The sequence below is a fragment of the Heterodontus francisci genome, chromosome 15 (genome assembly GCF_036365525.1).
Source record: "Heterodontus francisci isolate sHetFra1 chromosome 15, sHetFra1.hap1, whole genome shotgun sequence".
Taxonomy (NCBI): Eukaryota; Metazoa; Chordata; class Chondrichthyes; order Heterodontiformes; family Heterodontidae; genus Heterodontus; species Heterodontus francisci.
In genome coordinates, this window is record NC_090385.1 from 63546959 (window position 1) to 63568169 (window position 21211).

Sequence of the window (21211 nt, forward strand, 5' to 3'; positions counted from 1 at the left end):
CCAGCTTGGCTTCTGGGTAAGGAATCTGTTGCTTTAAAAAAAAAAGCATGTACATGATGTAGTTGAAGCTTGATGTTAATAAATAGTGCATTATTGAAGAATCGAAATTATGATATTAGGACAGAATATGAAAAGTGCAGCTATTATTACTATTTTCTACATACATAAATTATTTTGAACTTAATGTCAGTCATTTGATTTTATAAAGTGGAATGAATCACTTATTCTCTCACTTACTACTGTGCCATGTGGAATCGATATTTTATGGGCTGTGAAAATCCTCATCATTATAAGGAAGTTGTTTCTGGATGCTATTGGTGATTTGATTTTGCATACTTGGGTTTGCTTTTTTGCCTTTGTGTGGCATGACATGAAGTTGTTCCAAATTCTTGGCTATGCTTTTAAAAAAGGACACACGAGACAGAGAAAATCCTGTTTGTTCCCTGCTATAGTAGAAGCTATTGTCTATGTATAAACTGCATGTATTTTAGCTGCATGAACTATTATGTTCTATTGAGTCATTTAAGCTTGCCTTACACTTGGCTATTTAAAGTATTAAGTTTTTAATATAAAAATGAAGGTGATCGGGAAAATTCTAAGTAATGCTATACTACATAGATCTTTATTGCTATATTCCCTCTCAATGGAATTTCTGTTGTTGAAGATGTTTGAAATATCACCATTTCCAGCTTATTGAAAAACTGAAGAGCTAGTCAAGCTGTTACCATTTTGAAGAGTGTGATGTTTACAGCCGCCTTCTGCCCTTTGCTCTCCCTCATCCTCTAGCAGAAATGAGTAAGGATGCATACAATTCCTGAAGATCCTGAGTTTAGAATTAATTCATTGTCGATCTTTCAAACTAGAAGGAATTGCTTATCTTAAAGGCTTCATTGTACTTTATCCTGATACTGTTGGTACTCTCAACAGATGATCATTTAGATATCAATATCAAAACTCCCTACATTCATCTTTTTGACAGTGCCAAGCCTGAAATGTTTGTGATTTCCTCCTTTTGACATTCTCATTTAATACTTCATCTTTGATAAGTGTGGAGGTAGTGGCGTAATGGTAATGTCACTGGACTAGCAATCCAGAGGTCCAGGCTAAGCTCTGGGTCACAGGTTCAAATCCCACCACAGTAGCTGGTGGAATTTAAACTCAATAAATAAATCTGGAATTTAAAAAAAAGTCTCAGTATGATGACCATGAATTGTAAAAACCCTTGGTTCACTCATGTCCTTCAGGGAACAAAATCTGACGTCCTTACCTGGTTTGGCGCACATGTTACTCCTGACCCACAGCCTAGCAAGCCACTCAGTTGTATCAAATCACTAGAGAAAAGTCTAAAAGGAATGAAACTGGAAGGACCACCTGGCATCAACCAAGGCACTGGAAATGACAATGGCACACCCTGCCCTGTCGATCCTGCAAAGTCCTGCTTGCTTGTGCCAAAATTGGGAGAGCTGTTCCACAGACTAGTCAAGCAACAGCCTGACATAGTCATCCTCACAGAATCATACCTTACAGACAATGCCCCAGATACCACCATCACCTGTCCCACCGACAGGGCAGACCCACCAGAGGTGGCGGCACAGTGGTATACAGTCAGAAGGGAGTTGCCCTGGGAGTCGTCAACATTAACTGTGGACCCCATGAAATCTCATGGCATCAGGTCAAACATGAGCACGGAAACCTCCTGCTGATGACCACCTACCGGCCTCCCTCAACTGATGAATAAGTAATCCTCTATGTTGAACACGACTTGGAAGAAGCACTGAGGGTAGCAAGGGCACAGAATGTATTGTGGCTGGGGGACTTCAATGTCCATCACTGTTAGTGGGAATGAATCTAGAAGAATCACTCGACACTCAGGTCTGCTCCAATGTCAACAGTTTATTGAGTTACGCCAGCGGGGAGCAGGTCACTGGGCTGTCCAGATACCTCTCCACTGAACAAAGGAAAATCATCAAGACTTATACACTTTCGACCAGTTACTCAGCCCATTCTGCCTGGACATGGTCCAATCATAATGATTACAGATTATATACATTGATTATTAAAGACCAATGGAAGCGGTTACCAGGCGTGGAAGGGGCTGCATGACCAGCCCACAGACAGATAGGGGATTACTCATGATCTTTTCCATTCCTTTCTAATCCCCATCCTTGGTTCTCATGTACGCACACCACCTTATCTTAACCTTGTTACAGGCTGGTATCTTTGTTAGCATTCCACAAGGACATCTGCTTTCCATTGACTAAGTCTTTGTTTGAATTTATGTTACTCAGCTCCTGTTTGGAATGTGGTCAAGTTGGCTAAGCCCCATGATGCCTTGCAACCTCTTCATTGTTCGCTAAGATTATATGTTACTAGTTACTCAAATAACTTTTAAACAGTATGATATTTACTGCAGGTGCCTCTGCGCTTGGGAATACCCTTCAACAATCACCAAGAGTAGCTCGGTAGCACCACTACTGAATGAGCTGGCTGAGTCCTAAAGGACACAGCTGCTGGACTGGGCCTGCAGCAGGTGGTGAGGGAGCCAACAAGAGAGAAAAACCTATTTGACCTCGTTCTCACCAATTTGCCTGTCACAGATGTGTCTGTCCATGACAGTATTAATAGGAATGAACACTGCACAGACCTTGTGGAGATGAAGTCCCATCTTCACATTGAGGATCCCCTCCATGGTGTTGTGTGGCACCATGCTGAATAGAGACGGTGGCATGGTGTTAATGTCACTGGCCTGGTAATCCAGAGGTCTGGGGTAAACCCCAGGGACACGGGTTCAAATCCCACCATGGTAGCTGGTGGAATTTAAATTCAATTAATAAAAATTCTGGAATTAAAAACTAATAATTGATTGTCGTAAAAACCCATCTGGTTCACTAATGTCATTTAGGGAAGGAAATCTGCCATCCTTACTTGGTCTGGCCCACATGTGACTCTAGACCCACATCAATGTGTTTGACTCTTAACTGCCCTCTGAAATGGTCTCGCAATAGAATTTTAAAAAGAATTTTAAAAAGGATAGATTTCGAACAGATCTAGCAATTCAAAACTTGGTATCTGTGAGGCGCTGTGGGCCATCAGCAGCAGCAGAATTGTATTCAACCACAATCTGTAACCTCATGGCCCGGCATATCCCACACTCTATCATTACCATGAAGCCAGGGGATCAACCCTGGTACAATCAAGAGTGCAGGACAGCATGCGAGGAGTAGCACCAGGCATACCTCAAAATGAGGTGTCAACCTGGTGAAGCTACAACACAGGACTACTAGCCTGCCAAGCAGCAGAAGCAGCATGTGATAGAGCGAAGTGATCCCACAACTAACGGATGAGATCTAAGCTCTGCAGTCCTGCCACATCCAGTTGTGTGTGGTGGTGGACAATTAAACAACTAACAGGAGGAGGAGACTCCACACATTTGCAACCATCTTCAGCCACAAGTCCCAAGTGAGTGATCCATCGTGGCCTCCTCCTGAGGTCCCCAGCATTACAGGTGCCATTCTTCAGCCAATTCAATTGACTACACGTGATATCAAGAAATGACTGAAGGCACTGGATACTGCAAAGGCTATGGGCCTACATTCCAGCAATAGTACCGAAGACATGCTCCAGAACTGGCTGCGCCCCTAGCCAAGTTGTTCCAGTACGGCTACAACACTGGCATCTACCCGGCAATGTGGAAGATTGCATGTCCTGTACACAAAAAGCAGGACAAATCTAACATGGCCAATTACTGCCCCATCAATCTCCTCTCGATCATCAGCAAAGTGATAGAAGGTGTCATTGACATTGCTATCAAGCAGAACTTACTCAGCAATAAGCTGCTCACTGTTGCTCAGTTTGGGTTCTGCCAGAGCCACTCAACTCCTGACCTCATTACAGCCTTGTTTCAAACATGGACAAAAGAGCTGAACTCAAGAGGTGAGGTGAGAGTGATTGCCCTTGACATCAAGACAGCATTTGGCCGAGTATGGCATCAAGGAGCCCTGGCAAAACTGGAGTCAATGGGAATGGGGGAAAACTCTCCACTGGTTGGAGTCATAACGAGCACAAAGGAAGATGGTTGTGATTGTTGGAGGTCAATCCTCACGGTCTCAGGACATCGTTGCAGGAGTTCCTCAGGGTAGTGTCCGGGGCCCAATCATCTTCAGCTGCTTCATCAATGACCTTCCTTTAATCATAAGGTCAAACGTGGGTATGATCACTGATGATTGCACAATGTTCAGCACCATTCGTGACCTCTCAGACACTGAAGCAGTTCATGTTCATATGCAGAAAGACCTGGACAACATTCAAGCTTGAGCTGATAAGTGTTAAGTTACATTTGCACCACACAAGTGCCAGGCAAATACCATCTCCAACAAGAGAGAATCCAACCATCTCTCCTTGACATTCAATGGCTGAATCCCCCACTATCAACATCCTGGGGCTTACCATTGACCAGAAACTGAACTGGAGTAGCCATATAAATACTGTGACTACAAGAGCAGGTCAAAGACTGGGAATTCTGTGGTGGGTAATTCACCTCCTGACTCCCCAAAGCCTGTCCACCATCTGCAAGGCACAAGTCAGGAGTGTGATGGAATACTCTCCATTTGCCTGGATGAGTGCTGCTCCGACGTCACTCAAGAAGCTCAACTTCATCTAGGGCAAAGCAGCCCGCTTGCTTGGCACCCCATCCGCCGCTTTCAACATTCACTGCCTCCACCACCAGCACACAGTGGCAGCAGTGTGTACCATCTACAAGATGCACAGCAGCAACTCGCCAAGGCTCCTTCAGCAGCATCTTCCAAACCCACGACCCCAACCACCTAGAAGGACAAGGGCAGCAGATGCATGGGAACGCCACCACCTGCAAGTTCCCCTCCAAGCCACACACCATCCAGACATGGAACTATATCGCTGTTCCTTCACTGTTACTGGGTCAAAATCCTGGAACTCACTTCCAAACAACACAGTGAGTGTACCTACTCCACATGGACTGCAGTGGTTCAAGAAGGCGGCTCACCACGACCTTCTCAGGGGCAATTAGGGATGGGCAGTAAATTCTGGCCTAGCCAAAGATGCTCACATCCCATGAAAAAATAAAAAAAAAATACAAATGCTACTAAATATGAACTTCATTTTGAATCCTTTTTTAAATCCATGCGTTGGTTGACCTTGGGGAAGGGCAGATGGTAACACCTTGGTGTGTTACATTTAGTACCAGACAGCAACCTATGTGCTCAAAACATATATTTTACTTTGGATTTTTTTTCCTTTGAATTTTCTTCCATTCCAGTTTTCTCCTCAACTCTCCTGAAGGTAGTGACTCATGCACTTCAATTCAATAAGTACTGACATCAAGCCTGTCCTCACCTCAGTGGACATTAGTCATTTGTGATCATTGACAGGCTATTATTGAGGGAAGCACAAAATTTGTCCAGCCGTCACCTGACATTCCCACTTTCCAGGACGTGTCATTGGATAATTATCAGGCATGGGTCCCCTAACATGGGAACAGAGAGACTTATTATAATGCCTGTACTGCTCTCCTGCTTGAGATAAGCTAATTTAACACAGTTAATCTTTTTTTTATTTTCCACATATAAAAAAAACATAATTATGATCAGAAATTTATTCTGTCTAAGGAACAGTATAAGATCTGGTGACGAGCATACTTTTACAACCAGGTGAGAAATGTGTCTAGAGGTCTTTTGCTGTCTTTACCTGGTCTTATTGTAAAAGGGTTTTAATTTTAAACACGCTGTGTTTTGATCACCACCCCCACCCCCCTCACTTTGTGAATCCTTGTTCACAGCGTTCCAATTATAAGGCAAAGAAACCAACACACTAGGTTTTCTCAGGTTTAAAGGAGAAACATGAAGTTTATTATAAGTTAGACATAAACTCTAATACAGTTGACGCCTATGGATATACAACATGCCCACGCTAGCATGCACATGCGATATACATGCAAGTAGACAGAAAAGAGGAGAGGAAAATATAATAGAGAGGGGTTTGAGGGAATATCGGAAGAGTTTCTTGTTTAATGTGCTTCGAGCTCACTTGATTGTAGGTGGTCTTGCTGTTTGTCGGGGCCCAGTGTTCTTCTTAAACTTGTTCATGTAGGAGACTTTTCTCATTTGGGGGTTCACGTGTTTTCACAAGATTCAGTTCTGTGGGAAAGAGATGGAGGCAGATAGGACTAGAGAGGAGGTTCTGTTCCAACTGGGAGCACACAGCTTTCTGATTTTCAAATAATCTGTAGCAAGTTCAGCCAGCTAGTTATGTGACTAAAACTGGTCTGACCACTTCTTCTGTGTTTGTGGATTCTGCTATCTTAGCAGTCAACCTGGAATGTTAAATCCCCCCACCTTTAATGTCTGGTAATCAAAAGTCCATCATTGGTTGAATGAGTCAGGGCATTGCCCTTTGTCCATTGTTCCAACACTGTCTGTTACCATGCAAATATCTTTCCAGTCAGGGGCTTGCAATTTTAATTTTTAATGTTCATGTGGCAAAATAATGTGTGCCTCAGTCTTGGTAGGTTGAGGGCTTGCCTGACAATACAAAGATAATTTGATATGCATGAGATAATCTAGTCAAACAAAACACTTCTCTAACAGAGCTGACATCTATTCAAGGTCACCAGCAACCTGGTCAATATTTTTAAAAAAAATATGGACGTTAATAACTGTGAATTGAGAGTTGGACCTGAGATGCATCTCCAGCAGTATTAATGATTAAATCTGGAGCTACTGATCCTGTTTCAAATGAAGAAAGTATTTTTTGTCCAACTGAGCAATCTCTCACAGCATGCCTATTCATTCAGTCTGGATGGGAGTTCCCTTTATCATCATAAAGATGTGTGCAGCTGAGTACTGAATATAATAGAACATTTTGAAGCCTGCTCCAGCCAAGATCAACATCAATTTTACTTCAAATAGATAAATATTTAATTCGGAATAGGAAGCCAAATGAAATGGATGCAGCTTGCGATGAAGTTCTCATGAAAGTAATTATTTCTGTGCTACTGGGCAGTCGGGCATTGCATTTGTTGCTACTTCCCGTGGAAATGGATATAAATTGTGTATTTTTTTGATTGCCTTTGGGATCAGGAAATTTTTATGCAAGTTATTTTCTTAGATTAAATAGGTGGTTTGGAGTCCATTTTAAAACTCTGCCTAGTCTGTGAAGGGTGTGTGTTTGACAGATTGGCCTTTTCTTGTTCCTTGCTTTTTTCATTGGCTATATGTCCAGATGTTTTCCCAACTTCAGTCAGCCAATGTGTTGACTGTAATAGGGATTTCTTTTTCACGGCTGCTGCAGAATGCTCATGTCATGTGCATGCATTTGCAAAGCTTGAGGCCTCTCTCTCTCTCTCTCTGCCTGCTTGCCTGTACGGATCTTCACGTGTGGAAATGCTTGTGGCTTGCTTGGCAACCATCAAGAATTGCCCCCATTAAGTATGAATATCTTCATTGCCACAGTGGAAAACCGTGATGAGTTAACCGTGTACTTAAACCAACTGCTGGAGAGCAAGCCATCAAAATCTGATTTGCTGCCGACTGCACAGAAAAAGGGTCTGCATCGTTTCCGTGCTGCTGCACATGCTACACGGGACCTCGTGTCTCTGGCACAGAAAGCAAAAGGACTTGACATTCAAAGTTAGTTTGGTATCATTGATATTTAGAAATTTTGCTATGACTTTGAGCACATTTAAGGTGTAGCCTGAATTCTTGGAATGAATAGGATGTCCATGTGATGAACCGAGTGATTCTTACTTTAAAAGAAGGGGAAGGGATCCCATCTGGTTCCCTCCTTTTATAAAAATTGAGCTCTTAGACAAATAATTATAACTTTTAACAATGCTTATATTTCTGATACTGTACCTATGGGCCGTTTCTCGCTTTTCTAGTTTCGGAAACCGTGTTTTTTTTGCCATCAACTAGGAAAATGGTGAGGGGGACTCTGAAAAAATTGCGCCAATGCTGTTGAAATTGCATTTTGCTAAAACACTCAGACGATTGACCTCTATTAATGTTAAGACAATTCCATATTTGTTGGGTTCCTTGCTCCACTCTTTTTCTACCTTCCTTCCTTTCCTCACTCACCTTTTGAACAAGAAAGGAATAGATATTTTAAAAAAAAAAATAGATATTTTATTACTGTAGCTCCCAAAACATTTTATTCTCTCCTTTCCTTTTATTGTTGGTTTTAAAGTAGTCCTTGCCACTTTTTTTTAAAGTAGAGGTTACAAGCTGTAACTTGGAGTTTTTATGGCTAATAGCCTGTCATCTAACTATTTTTTCAACTTCTTTAAAAAGAAGTCTTCTGTCTGCACTTTCTGAATCATCCAACCTATCAAACTTACAAAGGACCACTCTGTCTCTCTCTCTGTTTTTCCCTCATAAGGGAAAATTAGAAAAAGTCCAAGTTAAAGGCACTATATGTGAATGCTCAAATGCAAAAAATTTGATGAACTACTGCTACAGATAGAAATTAATAGGTTTGATCCAATGGCCATTAAGGGGACGTGGTTGCAAAGTGACCAAGGTTAGAAAATAAATATTCCAGGATACTTAACTTTTAGAAGAGATCGGCAAAATGCAAAGGCTGGAGGGGTAGCCCTGATAAAGAATGGGATAAAGACAGTAGAGAGAAAGGATCTTAGCTCAGAAAATTAAGAACTAGAATCAGTTTGGATGGAACTAAGAAACAACAAGGAGCAGAAAGCATTGATGGTAGTTGTTTATGGGCCCCCTAACAGTAGTTGTGTAGTACAGTACAGAGTATAAATCATGAAATCAGAAGGGCGTGTAATAAGGGTAATATAGTAATCAAGGGTGATATTAATTGTCATATAGACAGAGCAACCTAAATTTGCAGTAATAACATGGAGGAGTTGTTCACTGAATGTACGCAAGATACTTCTCTAGATCAGTATCATGAGGAGCCAACAAGAAAGATGCTATTTTGGATCTAGCATTGTACAATGATAAAGGGCTAATTAATAATTTTGTAGTAAAAGGCCCTGTAGCAAATAGTGACCATAATATAGTATTTTACATTGGGTTTGATAAATTCAAAACTAGAGTCTTAAATCTAAACATAGCAAATTATGTAGGTATGAGGGGCGGGTTGGTGAAGGGAGGTTGGGAAACTATATTGAAAGATATGAAAGGAGACCAGCAATGGCTAGCATTTAAAGAATTAATACATAATTTGCAACAAAATATATTCCTTTAAAGCACAAAAATCCCACAGAAAGAATGCTCCAACCGTAGCTAACATGAGAAGTTAAAGATAGTATTAGATCAAAGGAAGAGGCTCACAATGTTGCTTAAAAAGACTAGTAAACCTGAGGTAAATACAAGAAATGCTGGAAATACTCAGCAGGTCTGGCAGCATCTGTGGAGAGAGAAGCAGAGTTAACATTTCAGGTCAGTGATCTTTCATCAGAACTGGCAAAGGTTAGAAATGTAATAGGTTTTAAGCAAATAAAGCAGGGGTGGGGCAAGAGATAACAAAAGGGAAGGTGTTGATAGGACAGGGTCACAGAGAATAACTGACCAGAAGGTCATGGAGCAAAGGCAAACGGTATGTTAATGGTGTGTTGAAAGACGAAGCGTTAACTGCAGAGAAGGTATTAATTGACAGAAAAATGAACAGCCCTGGTCCAAAGCACAAACATGAAAAAACAGTGGGCCTGCACATGGTTACAAAAAAATGAATGATGAAACAAACTGAAATAAAATAGTTAAAAAATAAAAAATAAGTAAAAATAAAAAGGGGAGCCTGTCATGCTCTGAAATTATGAAACATTAACTCTGCTTCTCTCTCCACAGATGCTGCCAGACCTGCTGAGTATTTCCAGCATTTCTTGTTTTTATTTCAGATTTCCAGCATCTGCAGTATTTTGCTGTTATTATAGTAAGCCTGAGGATTGGGAGGATTTTAGAATTCAGCAAAGGAGGACCAAAGAAATTAATAAGAAAATAAAATACGAGAGTATAAGAAACATAAAAATAGATTATAAACATTTCGATAGGTAGGTAAATAGGAAGAGATGAGTGAAAATAAATTTGGGCCCATTAGAGGCTGAGACAGGTGAAATTATAATGGGGAACAAGGAAATAGCAGAGATGTTAAACAAGTACTTTGTATCTGTCTTCAAGGTAGAAGAAACAAAAACATTCCAGAAATAATGGGGAGCCAAAGGTCCAGCGACAATGAAGAACTTAAAGAAATCAGTATCAGTAAAGAAAAAATACTGGAGTAGTATAATGTAATGGGACTAAGTGGTGACAAATCCCCTGGACCTGATGACCTGCATCCTAGGGTTTCAAAAAAGGTAGCTGCAGATATAGTAGATGGATTGAATTTGATCTTCCAGAATTCCTTAGATTCTAGAACAGTTCCTAAGGATTGGAAGGCAGCAAACATAACCCTGCTAGTTAAGAAAGGAGGAAGAGAGAAAATGGGGAACAATAGGCCAGTTAGCTTAACGTCAGTAGTAGGCAAAATGCTACAATCTATTATTGCAGACGTGGTACAAGGCACATAGAAAATCCTATGTTTAAACAGAGGATGGATTTATGAAAGGGAAATGGGGCTGAATTTTCCTGTGGAGACAGGAAACAGGAGTTAGGTTTGTCTTTTGATCAAAAACCCACCTCTTGTGGGAAACTGATTAAAGTTCAGTTTTTCACATGGGGAAGCCCTTAATTAGTATGGAGATGGGTCTCCTGCCCACTTAGAGCTAGTGGGGCAGAAACGGAGGTGGGTCAGATGAAGTGTGGCACTCATTTAGACTCCCATGCAGCCAGCACTGAGGCTGCTGGTTATCCTGAGGGAGAGCTCTTCAGTTTGTGCCAAAGCCTTCCACTGCACCAGAGGTAAGCAAATGTCACAGGGGAGTCAGAAGCCTGGCACCTGGGGCAAGGCAACCCCTCTTTTCATCGATACCAACCTGGATCTAATGCTGAAGACTGTGAGGGAGAGGATGATGGCAGGAGAAGGCCACCTCATAGTGCAGCAGAGGCACCCCTCTGTTCAGTCCCATCTCCCTGCACCTCCTCTTCCTCCTCCACCCTCACCTCCTGCTCCTCCCCCGATGAGTTGTCTCCTCCTAGGGTCTTATTGTCCTCTAGATCCACAGCTCTCTGGAGAGCCATGTTATTGAGAGCACAGCAAACACCACAATAACCGAGACTCTTACAGGAGGGTATTGGAGGGCACCACCCAACCATCCAGGAACCAGAATCACAACTTCCACAGCCCGATGGCCTGCTTGATGGTTGTCATACTGAACAGGTGGTATTGGTTATATTGCCTTTGTGCCTCTGTCTGGAGCTCCTGCAGAGTGGTGAGTAGCCATGTCTTCAAGGGATATCCATTGTCCCCTAGAATCCATCCACACACTTTGATATGAGTGAGGATGTGAGGCAGCCTGGCCTGGCAGAGGATGAAGGAGCCATGGCAGCTGCCAGGAAAGCGAACACACACCTGGAGGAAGCTCTTATGGTGGTTGCAGAACAGTTGGACGTTGAGGTAGTGGAAGCCCTTCCTGTTGATGAACCTCACTGGTCAGTTGCTGGGTGCCTTGATAGCCACATGGGTGCAATCAGTGATGCCCTGCACCTGGGGGAATCCAGCGATGGAGGCAAAACCAAATGCCCTCTGTCCCTATGAGGCCATGTCTCCTGTTAAATGAATGTGCTGTCCAGTTCTGCCAAAGAGGGCATCATTGACCTTAGGAGCAGGGGTTGGCCATTCAGCCCATCGAGCCTGCTCTGCCATTCAATTAGATTGTGGCATGACCACCGAGCTGCAGTAGTGCGTGGCTGTTTTTGAGGTGCCACAAAGGTCTGCAACTGATCCTTGGAAGGAGCCAGAAGCAAAGACATTCAAGACCACAGTGACTTTGATGGCCACTGGCATTGGTTCTTGTTCATCTCCAAGTAACACCGTTTTTGGTGATAGATCCTGCGTTCAGGGTTTGGCCTCCGTTGTTTTGCTGCCCCACTTTCCTCTCCCGTGCCCTCCTGTTGCCTGGGGTTCTGCCCTTCCTGTGGAGGGTGTTGCCCCTCATTGCCACTGGGCCCAAAATCTGACAGTTGTGTCCCTATTGCCAGCTGGAGCCTTCCTTTTGGGACGGTGGTTGCCCAAATGTCTTTGGCAGCCTTGGCCCCTTCTCTTCCGTCTTTGCGAAGCCAGTGTGGGTGCCAACCCTGTTCAGTGCCAGATGTTGAGTGCCCACTCTCCCTGCTTCCTGCACAGCAGCAAGGGTATGCCCTTACCAAGAGCTGAGTCTTCCTTTGCCATGTTGACCCTGTTATGGGGCCAGGTTGATGCCCTGTGGCAGCCATGACTGGCTCCTCAATCTGTACCCACCTCTCCTCAGCTGATCTGTTTCAGAAGGCACATGTCAACTATCTGCCCTGTACAAATTTGATATTTGATGAGCTGTTAACGAGCTTTTCGACAGTCTTAATTGACCTCAATTGGGAGGAAAGTAGGATTCCTGTACCACGTCCCCTGCCCCACCAAAACCTTCCGCAACCACGCTCCCCCCCACCCCCCCGCCCCAACACGTGATTTCCGGGGCTGGGATCGGAGCCTTGAAATTGGCATGTCGCCCGTCACCAATATTTTCAGGCCACTTCCCCCCCCCCCGCCCCACCACGCCTCCATTACTGACTTCGGGGGGCCCTGAAAACTCAGCCTATAGTGTTTGCCAAATCTGTTAGTTTTTGAGGATGTAACTAGTAAGATGGATATAAGGGAGCCAGTGGATGTAGTATTTGATAAGAGATGATTACACAAAATTAGGGATTGGGAGAAATATATTAGCATCGATTAAATAAATGGGTCATTGTCGGGTTGGCAGGCTGTAAATATATAGGTACTGCAAGGATCAGTACTTGGGTCTCAGCTATTTCAATCTATATTGATGACTTAGATGAGGGACTGAGTGTAACGTATGCAAGTTGGCTGATCTTACAAAGTTAGGTGGGAGGTTAAGCAGCGAGAAGGGCGCAGTCAGAAGGATGTAGATAGGTTGGGTGAGTGGGCAAAAAAAGGCAGATGGAATACAATGTAGTGAAGTGTGAAGTTATCCACTTTGGTAGGAAAAATGAAGAAGCAGACTATTTTTTGAGTGGTGGGAGACTGGGAAATGTTTGCATTCAGAGGGACCTTGGGTATTGTACATAAATCACAGAAAGTTAACATGCAGGTACAGCAAGCAATTAGGAAGGTAAATGATATGTTAGCTTTTAGAAAAATAGAAAAATTACGGCACAGAAGGAGGCCGTTCAGCCCATCATGTCCGTGCCGGCCGAAAAAACTAGCCGCCCAATCTAATCCCTCTTTCCAGCACCTGGTCCATAACATTGCCGGGGACAGCACTTCAGGTGGATGTCCAGGTGCCTTTTAAAAGAATTGAAAGTCTCTGCCTCCACCACTGTTTCTGGCAGTGAATTCCAGACGCCACCACCCTCTGGGTGAAAACGTTTCTCCATGTCCCCTCTAATCCTTCTACCAATCACCTTAAGTCTGTGCCCCCTGGTAACTGACCTCTCCGCTAGGGGAAACAGGTCCTTCCTGTCTACTCTGTGTAGGCCCCTCATAATTTTGTACACCTCATTGTCACCCCTCAGCCTCCTCTGTTCTAAGGAAAACAACCCTAGCCTATCCAACCTTTTCTCGTAGCTGCAACATTCGAGCCCTGGCAACATTTTTGTAAATCTCCTCTGTACTCTCTCCAGAGCAATTATGTCCTTTGTGTAATGTGGTGACTAGAACTGTACACAATACTCCAACTGTGGCCTAACCAGCGTTTTATACAGTTCCAGCATTACATCCCTGATTTTGAATTTTATCCCTCGCCAATGTAGGAAAGCATTCTATATGCCTTCATCACCACTCTATCTACCTGTCCTGCCACCTTCAGGGACCTGTGGACATGCACTCCAAGGTCTCTGACGACTTCTACCCCTCTCAATATCCTCCCATTTATTGTGTATTTCCTCGCTTTATTTGCCCTCCCCAAATGCATGACCTCACACTTATCTGGATTGAATTCCATTTGCCACTTTTCCGCCCACTCAACCAAACCACTGATATCATTCTGGAGTCTACAGCTATCCTCTTCACTATCAACTACACGGCCAATTTTTGTGTCATCAGCAAATTTCCCAATCATGCCTCCCACATTTAAGTCCAAATCATTAATATGTACCACAAACAGCAAGGGACCCAACACTGAGCCCTGTGGAACGCCACTGGAAACAGCTTTCCATTCACAAAAACATCCGTTGACTACTACCCTTTGTTTCCTGTTCCTGAGCCAATTCTGGATCCATTCTGCCACATTCCCCTGTATCCCATGGGCTTTTATTTTACTGACATGTGGGACCTTGTTAAAAACCTTACTAAAATCCATGTAGACCACATCCACTGCTCTTCCCTCATCAATCCTTACGGTTACTTCCTCAAAAACTCAATTAAGTTAGTAAGGCATGAACTTCCCTTAACAAATCCATGCTGACTATCCTTGATTAATCCGTGCCTTTCTAAGTGGCCGTTTATCCTGTCCCTCAGAATTGATTCTAACACCTCAGACTGACCAGCCTATAATTATTTGGCCTATCCCTTACCCTTTTTAAACAATAGTACAACGTTCGCAGACCTCCAGTCAACTGGTACCTCTCCTGTATCTAGTGAGAATTTGAACATGATCCTCAGCACATCCACTATTTCCTCCCTGGCTTCCTTTAACAACCTAGGATGCAATCCATCCGGCCCTGGTGATTTATCCACTTTCAAGGATGTCAGACCATCTAGTACTTCCTTTCTCATTATGTTTTGTTACAATGGGATTGGAATATAAGAGTAAAGAAGTCTCACTACAGTTATGCAGGGCATTGGTGAGGTCACAACTGGAGTGCTGTGTGCAGTTTTGGCCTCGTTACTGAAGGACGTACTTGCCCTAGAGGGAGTGCAACAAAGGTTCATTCGACTGATTCCTGGAAAGAGGGGATTGTCCTACAAGGAAAGATTGAGTAGATTTGGCCTATATTCACTGGAGTTAAGAAGGATGAGAGGTGATCTAATGGAAACATATAAAATTATCAAGGGGCTTGACAAGATAAATGTTTCCCCTGGCTGGGGGAATCTAGAACATGGGGTCACAGTCTCAGAGTTAGGACTGAGGTAAGGAGAAATTTCTTCACTCCAAGGGTTATGAATGTTTGAAATTCTCAACCCCAGGGAGCTATTGATGGTCAGTCATGAGTATGTTCAAGACAGGTCGATAGATTTTTGGGTATTAAGGGATATGGGTCTAGTGTGGGAAGGTGGAGTTGAGGTAGAAAATCAGTTATGATCTTGTTGAATGGCGGTGCAGGCTCGAAGGGCCAAATGGCCTACTCCAGCTCCTATTTCTTACATTCTCTGTCTCACAGTCACTCTCTTTCTGTTTAGAATCATAGAAAGTTTAAGGCACAGAAAGAGGCCATTTGGACTGTTGTGTTTGTGCCAGACGAAAAAACAAGCCACTCCGCCTAATCCCACTTTTCAGCATCAAAGTGGTTATTTACAACGCAGCGGGCAGCTGCCATCATCAGACTGCGCCAATATGCGCACATGTGCAGATTGGCTCCTACACACTGCAACGTGTTGCGTTCCGCATTGCTAGGACTGGTTGGCGCATGCGCAGATGACGTCATCGCGTAATGTGGGCGGAGAGCGGGGAGAGAGCAAGGGCGCGGGAAGCAGGGAGAGAGCGGGGGTGGGGGAACGGGGAGAGAGAGGGGGTGGGGAGAGCGCGGCCGAAGACCTTGGTGCTGGTGGGTGCGCTCTCCTCCTCCCACTCGCTCCTTCCCCCCCCATCCGCTCTCCCCCACCCCCCCTTCACTCCCTCCCCCCCGCTCGCTCACTTGCTCACTCCATCTGCAGCCCACCCGCTCACTCCCTCCCTGGCCTGTTCGCTCAGTCCCTCTCCGGCCATTGTGTGCTGCCATGTGTTTAGGTTGCCTTCGTGTGATTATTTGATCAGCGCCATCTTTAGTCCTGGCAGCTGCCTGATGTCACAGACTGCAGCGCCACCTTGTGGTTGCATTGTCAGCAAACGCAGCCTTTCAGTATTTGGTCCTTAGCCTGTATAGTACTTCAGGTGCACATCCAGGCACCTTTTAAATGAGATGAGGTTTTATGCCTCTACCACCCTTTCAGACAGTGAGTTCCAGACCCTGACCACCCTCTGGGAGAAAGAGGTTTTCCTCACCTCCCCTCTAATCCTTCTACCAATCACCTTAAATCTATGCCCCCTAGTCACTGACCTCTCTGCTCAGGTAAATAGGTCTTTCACATCCTCTCTATCCAGGCCCCTCTCAATTTTGAACACTTCAATCAGATCTCCCCTCAGTTTCAAAGAGAACAACCCCAGCCTATCCAATCTTTCCTCATAGCTGCAATTTTCCAGTCCCAGCAACATCCTCGTAAATCTCCTCTGTACCTTTCTGTAATGAGGTGACCAGAACTGCACAAAATACTCAAGTTTTGGCCTAACCAATGATTTGTACAGTTCCAGCATAACCTCCCTGCTCTTATACTATATACCTCGGCTAATAAAGGAAAGGAAAGCATTTACCAATTAGGCACGCTACAGCCTGTCGGACTGAACATCAATTAAATAACTTCAGAGCATGACGGCCCCCCCCCCCCGCCCATTTTATGTTTAGTTATTTTTTCTTTTTTTCTTTTTTATTTGGTTATTTTGTTTTAGTTTTTTTAGTTTGGTTAGTTTGTTTCTACTGTGCCTACCCACTGTTTTTGTTTGTGATTGGGGTGCTTTGTGCTTTACAGTCAATTCACACCCTCTCTGTACTAATGCTTTGTCTTTCAGCGTAACATTAACATACTGTTTGCCTTTGTTCCATGACCTTCTGGTCAATTATTCTCTGTGACCTTGTCCTATCAATACCTTCTCTTTTGTTATCTCTTGCCCCACCCCCCGCTTTACTTGCTTAAAACCTTCTACATTTCTAATATTTGCTAGTTCTGAAGAAGGGTCACTGACCTGAAACGTTAACTCTGCTTCTCTCTCCACAGAAGCTGCCAGACCTGCTGAGTATTTCCAGCATTTCTTGTTTTTATTATGAAAGGATTCCAGATGCCGCTTTAACCACCTTATTGACCTGTTCTGCTACCTTCAGGGATCAGTGGACATTTACTCCAAGGTCCCTCCCTTCCACTACCCATCTTAGTATTTTCCCATTAATGGTGTATTCCTTTGCCTTGTTTGACCTCCCCAAATGCATCACCTCGCACTTCTCCGGGTTGAATTCCATTTGTCACTTTTCTGCCCATCTGACCATCAATATCATCAATATCTTCCTGCAGCCTTCAGCTATCCTCCATGCTATCTACCATATGACCAATCTTTGTGACATCTGCTGATTTCTTGATTATGCCTTCCACGTTTACGTCCAAATCATTAGTAAATACCACAAAAAGCAGGGGACCTAGCACTGAGCCCTTTGGAATGCCACTGGAAACGGCCCTCCAGTCACAAAAGCACCCATCAACAATTACCCTTTGTTTCCTGCCATTGAGCCAATTTTGTATCCACCTTGCTGCACTTCCCTGGATCCCATGGGATTTCATTTTTTTTAACCAGTCTGCCATGTGGGACATTGTCAAAAGCCTTGCTAAAATCCATGTAGACCACATCAACTGCACTACCCTCATCTATCTTCCTTTTTACTTGAAAAAATTTGATCAAAGTTGGTTAGACAAGATCTTCCCTTAACAAATCCATGCTGACTATCCTTGATTAATCTGTGCCTTTCTAAGCGACAGTTTATCCTGTCTCTCAGAATAGATTCCAATAATTTGCCCACTACTGAGGTTAGACTGACCGGACTGTAGTTATTCGGTCTATCCCTTACTCCCTTTTTAAACGATGGTACAACGCTAGCAGACCTCCAATCCTCCGGCACCACACCTGAATCCAATGAGGATTGGAAGATGATGGTGTTACGACCGACTGCTCCACTCAAAGCCCCCATTCAAAATATACGATTCTGATTATGGTGGGACCAACGCACTGTTACTTCAATCTAGTTGCTCCACAGATCGGCTAACATATCATTTAAAACTTTCCAAATTAAAGAAAGACCCAGCCAGATTGCACCATCTATTAACCCCCGAATGAGGCTAACCAAACCAGGTGTCTTTAAATCAACAAATTAACTCTTTATTAAAGAACTACATTCTTAAACACTACGAAGATATAAATAACATTTAAAATAGAAAAATTAGAGTCCTTGCAAATTTACAGTCCAGTGTTGCTTGAAGTCCTCACAGAATGTTGCTTGAAGCCCTCACAGGATGTTGCTTTCTTTCTCCAGCGAATTTCAACGATTAATGAATTGCACTTGCAACAGAATCAGTCTGACTTTAGAATTTTTGTGGGATAAAAGACTGTCACAGTCTAACCTCCCTCCCTTCAATTTAAATTACCAGAGATCTCTGTTTTGGCTTGACTTTTTTTTTTAGAATTGGAGAGATAATTAAACAGACTAAAATCCTCTTCCTTCAATTTAAATGGACGAGAGCTCTTTTTCCAGGTGTTGTCATCACAGCTGTGTCTTCTGTCTGTGTGTTCTGTTAGAACAAACTGTCTTCAACTAAAAGCCAGTTCAAAACTGAATTGTGACAAATGTATCGCATGAGACTCACTCCCAGGGTTGTATCTATGGTAATGAGAATGCACCCTTTGAATCGCAGTCTCCAAATGGCTGTTTCTAAGGCAACGAAAATGCACCTTCCTAAAACTCCTGAGGCTTGCTGGTTCTTAAAGCAATACCTAACATCAGTGGTTGGGAAACTATTGGAAATAATTCTGAGGGACAGGATTAAGCTCCACTTGGAGAGACAGGGAATAATCAGGGATAGTCAGCACTGCTTTGTCAGGGAGAGATAGTGTCTAACTAACTTGATTGAATTTTTCGAGGAGATGACTAGATGTGTAGATGAGGGTAAAGCAGTTGATGTAGTATACATGGACTTCAATAAGGCTTTTGATAACGTCCCACATGGGAGATTGGTTAAGAAGGTAAGAGCCCATGGGATCCAGGGCGATTTTGCAAATTGGATCCAAAATTGGCTTGGTGGCAGGAAATAGAGGGTGATGGTCGAGGGTTGTTTTTGCGAGTTGAAGCCGGTGACCAGTGGTGTACTGCAGGGATCGGTGCTGGGACCCTTGCTGTTTGTAGTGTACTTTATTGATTTAGATGTGAATATAGGAGGTATGATCAGTAAGTTCGCAGATGACACGAAAATTGGTGGTGTCATAAATAGTGAGGAGGAAAGCCTTAGATTACAGGACGATATAGATGGGCTGGTAAGATGGGCAGAGCTGTGGCAAATGGAATTTAATCCTGAGAAGTGTGAGGTGATGCATTTTGGGAGGACTAACAAGGCAAGGAAATATACAATGGATGGTAGGACCCTAGGAAGTACTGAAGGTCAGAGGGACCTTGGTGTACCTGTCCATAGATCACTGAAGGCAGCAGAACAGGTAGATAAGGTGGTTAGGAAGGCACATGGGATACTTGCCTTTATTAGCCGAAGCATAAAATATAAGAGCAGGAAGGTTATGATGGAGTTGTATAAAACGCTAGTTAGGCCACAGCTGGAGTACGGTGTACAATTCTGGGCACCACACTATAGAAGGATGTGATTGCACTGGAGAGGGTGCAGAGGAGATTCGCCAGGATGTTGCCTGGACTGGAGCATTTCAGCTATGAAGAGAGACTGAAAAGGCTAGGGTTGTTTTCCTTAAAAGGATGAGGGGGGACATGATTGAGCTATACAAAATTAAGAGGGGCATGGATAGGTTAGATAGGAAGAATCTTTTTCCCTTAGCAGAGGGGTCAATAACCAGGGGGCATAGATTTAAGGTAAGGGGCAGGAGGTTTCGAGGGGATTTGAGGAAATAAATGTGCGTAGTTGGAATCTGGAATGCACTGCCTGAAGTGGTGGTAGAGGCAGGAACCTTCACAACATTTAAGAAGTATTTAGATGAACACTTGGAACGCCATAGCATACAAGGCTACGGGCCAAGTGCTGGAAAATGGGACTAGAATAATTAGGTGCTTGATGGCTGTATAACTATAACTCGATGACTGATCCCTTGCAAGCCTGAAAGGCAAACCGCATATTCTGAAAAAAAAACGACAGGACCGTGACAATGGTCAGACCTTCTGCTCTCTCCTCCCTGGCTTCTTTTAACAGCCTGGGGTACTTTTCATTCAGCCTGGTGATTTATCCACTTTCAAATCCCCTTAATACTTCCTCTCTCTCTATTATCACATCTAATATTTCACACTCCTCCTACTGAACTATAATGTTTGCATCGCCCCCCTCCTTTGTGAAGACAGATGTAAAGTATTCATTTAAGAACTATAGCCACATCTTCTGCCCCCACGCATAAGTTACTTTTTTGGTCTTTTGCAGGCCCTAATCTTTTGTTAGTTATCCTCATAACCTTAACGTATTGATAAAACATCTTTGGGTTCACCTTGATTTTACTTGCCAGTATTCTTTCATACCCTCTCTTTGTTTTCCTAATTTCCTTTTTGATTTCACCCCTCCACTTTCTATACTCCTCTCAGCTTTCTGTAGTATTGAGTTCTCGGTGTCTGACATAAGCTTTCGTTTTCTGCGTTATCTTACCCTATAAGCTCCTTGACATCCAGGGGGCTCTAGATTTGGCTGCTCTACCCTTTTTCTTTGTGGAAACATGTTTACCCTGAACCCCTCAAATCTCCCCTTTGAATGCCTCCCACTCCTCTGACACTGGTTTACTTTCAACTAGCTGTTTCCAGTCCGTTTTTGCTAAATCACTTATCGAATTAGTAAAATTGGCCTTCCCCAATTTAGAACTTTAACTCCTATTCTTCCTTTGTCCTTTTTCATAATTAGGTTAAAACTAACTGAATTATGATCACTACCACCAAAATGCTCTCCCACTGCCACTCCTTCCACCTGCCTAACGTCATTACCTAAAACTAAGTCTAGAACCGCGCCCTCTCTTGTGGGACTTGCAACACACTGGCCAAAGGGTTTTCCAAAATGCACCTTAAACATTCTTTTCCCTCCATTTCTTTCACACTAAATCTATCCCAGTTAATATTTCGCACAT

The 21211-nt window shown here is 43.5% G+C and overlaps 1 protein-coding gene across 5 annotated transcripts in view; it reads left to right on the forward strand.

Annotated features, from left to right (window-relative positions):
- phka1a (phosphorylase kinase, alpha 1a (muscle)) overlaps window positions 1–21211 on the forward strand; it is a 213366-nt gene that overhangs the window by 122761 nt on the left and 69394 nt on the right. The window contains exon 19 of one of the 5 annotated variants that reach the window (XM_068047677.1): window positions 7485–7661. The exons of the other annotated variants lie outside the window; for them this stretch is intronic. Within the exon in view, the coding sequence (XP_067903778.1) occupies window positions 7485–7661 (177 nt within the window). The remainder of the gene's footprint in view (window positions 1–7484; window positions 7662–21211) is intronic. 5 annotated transcript variants of the gene reach the window in all.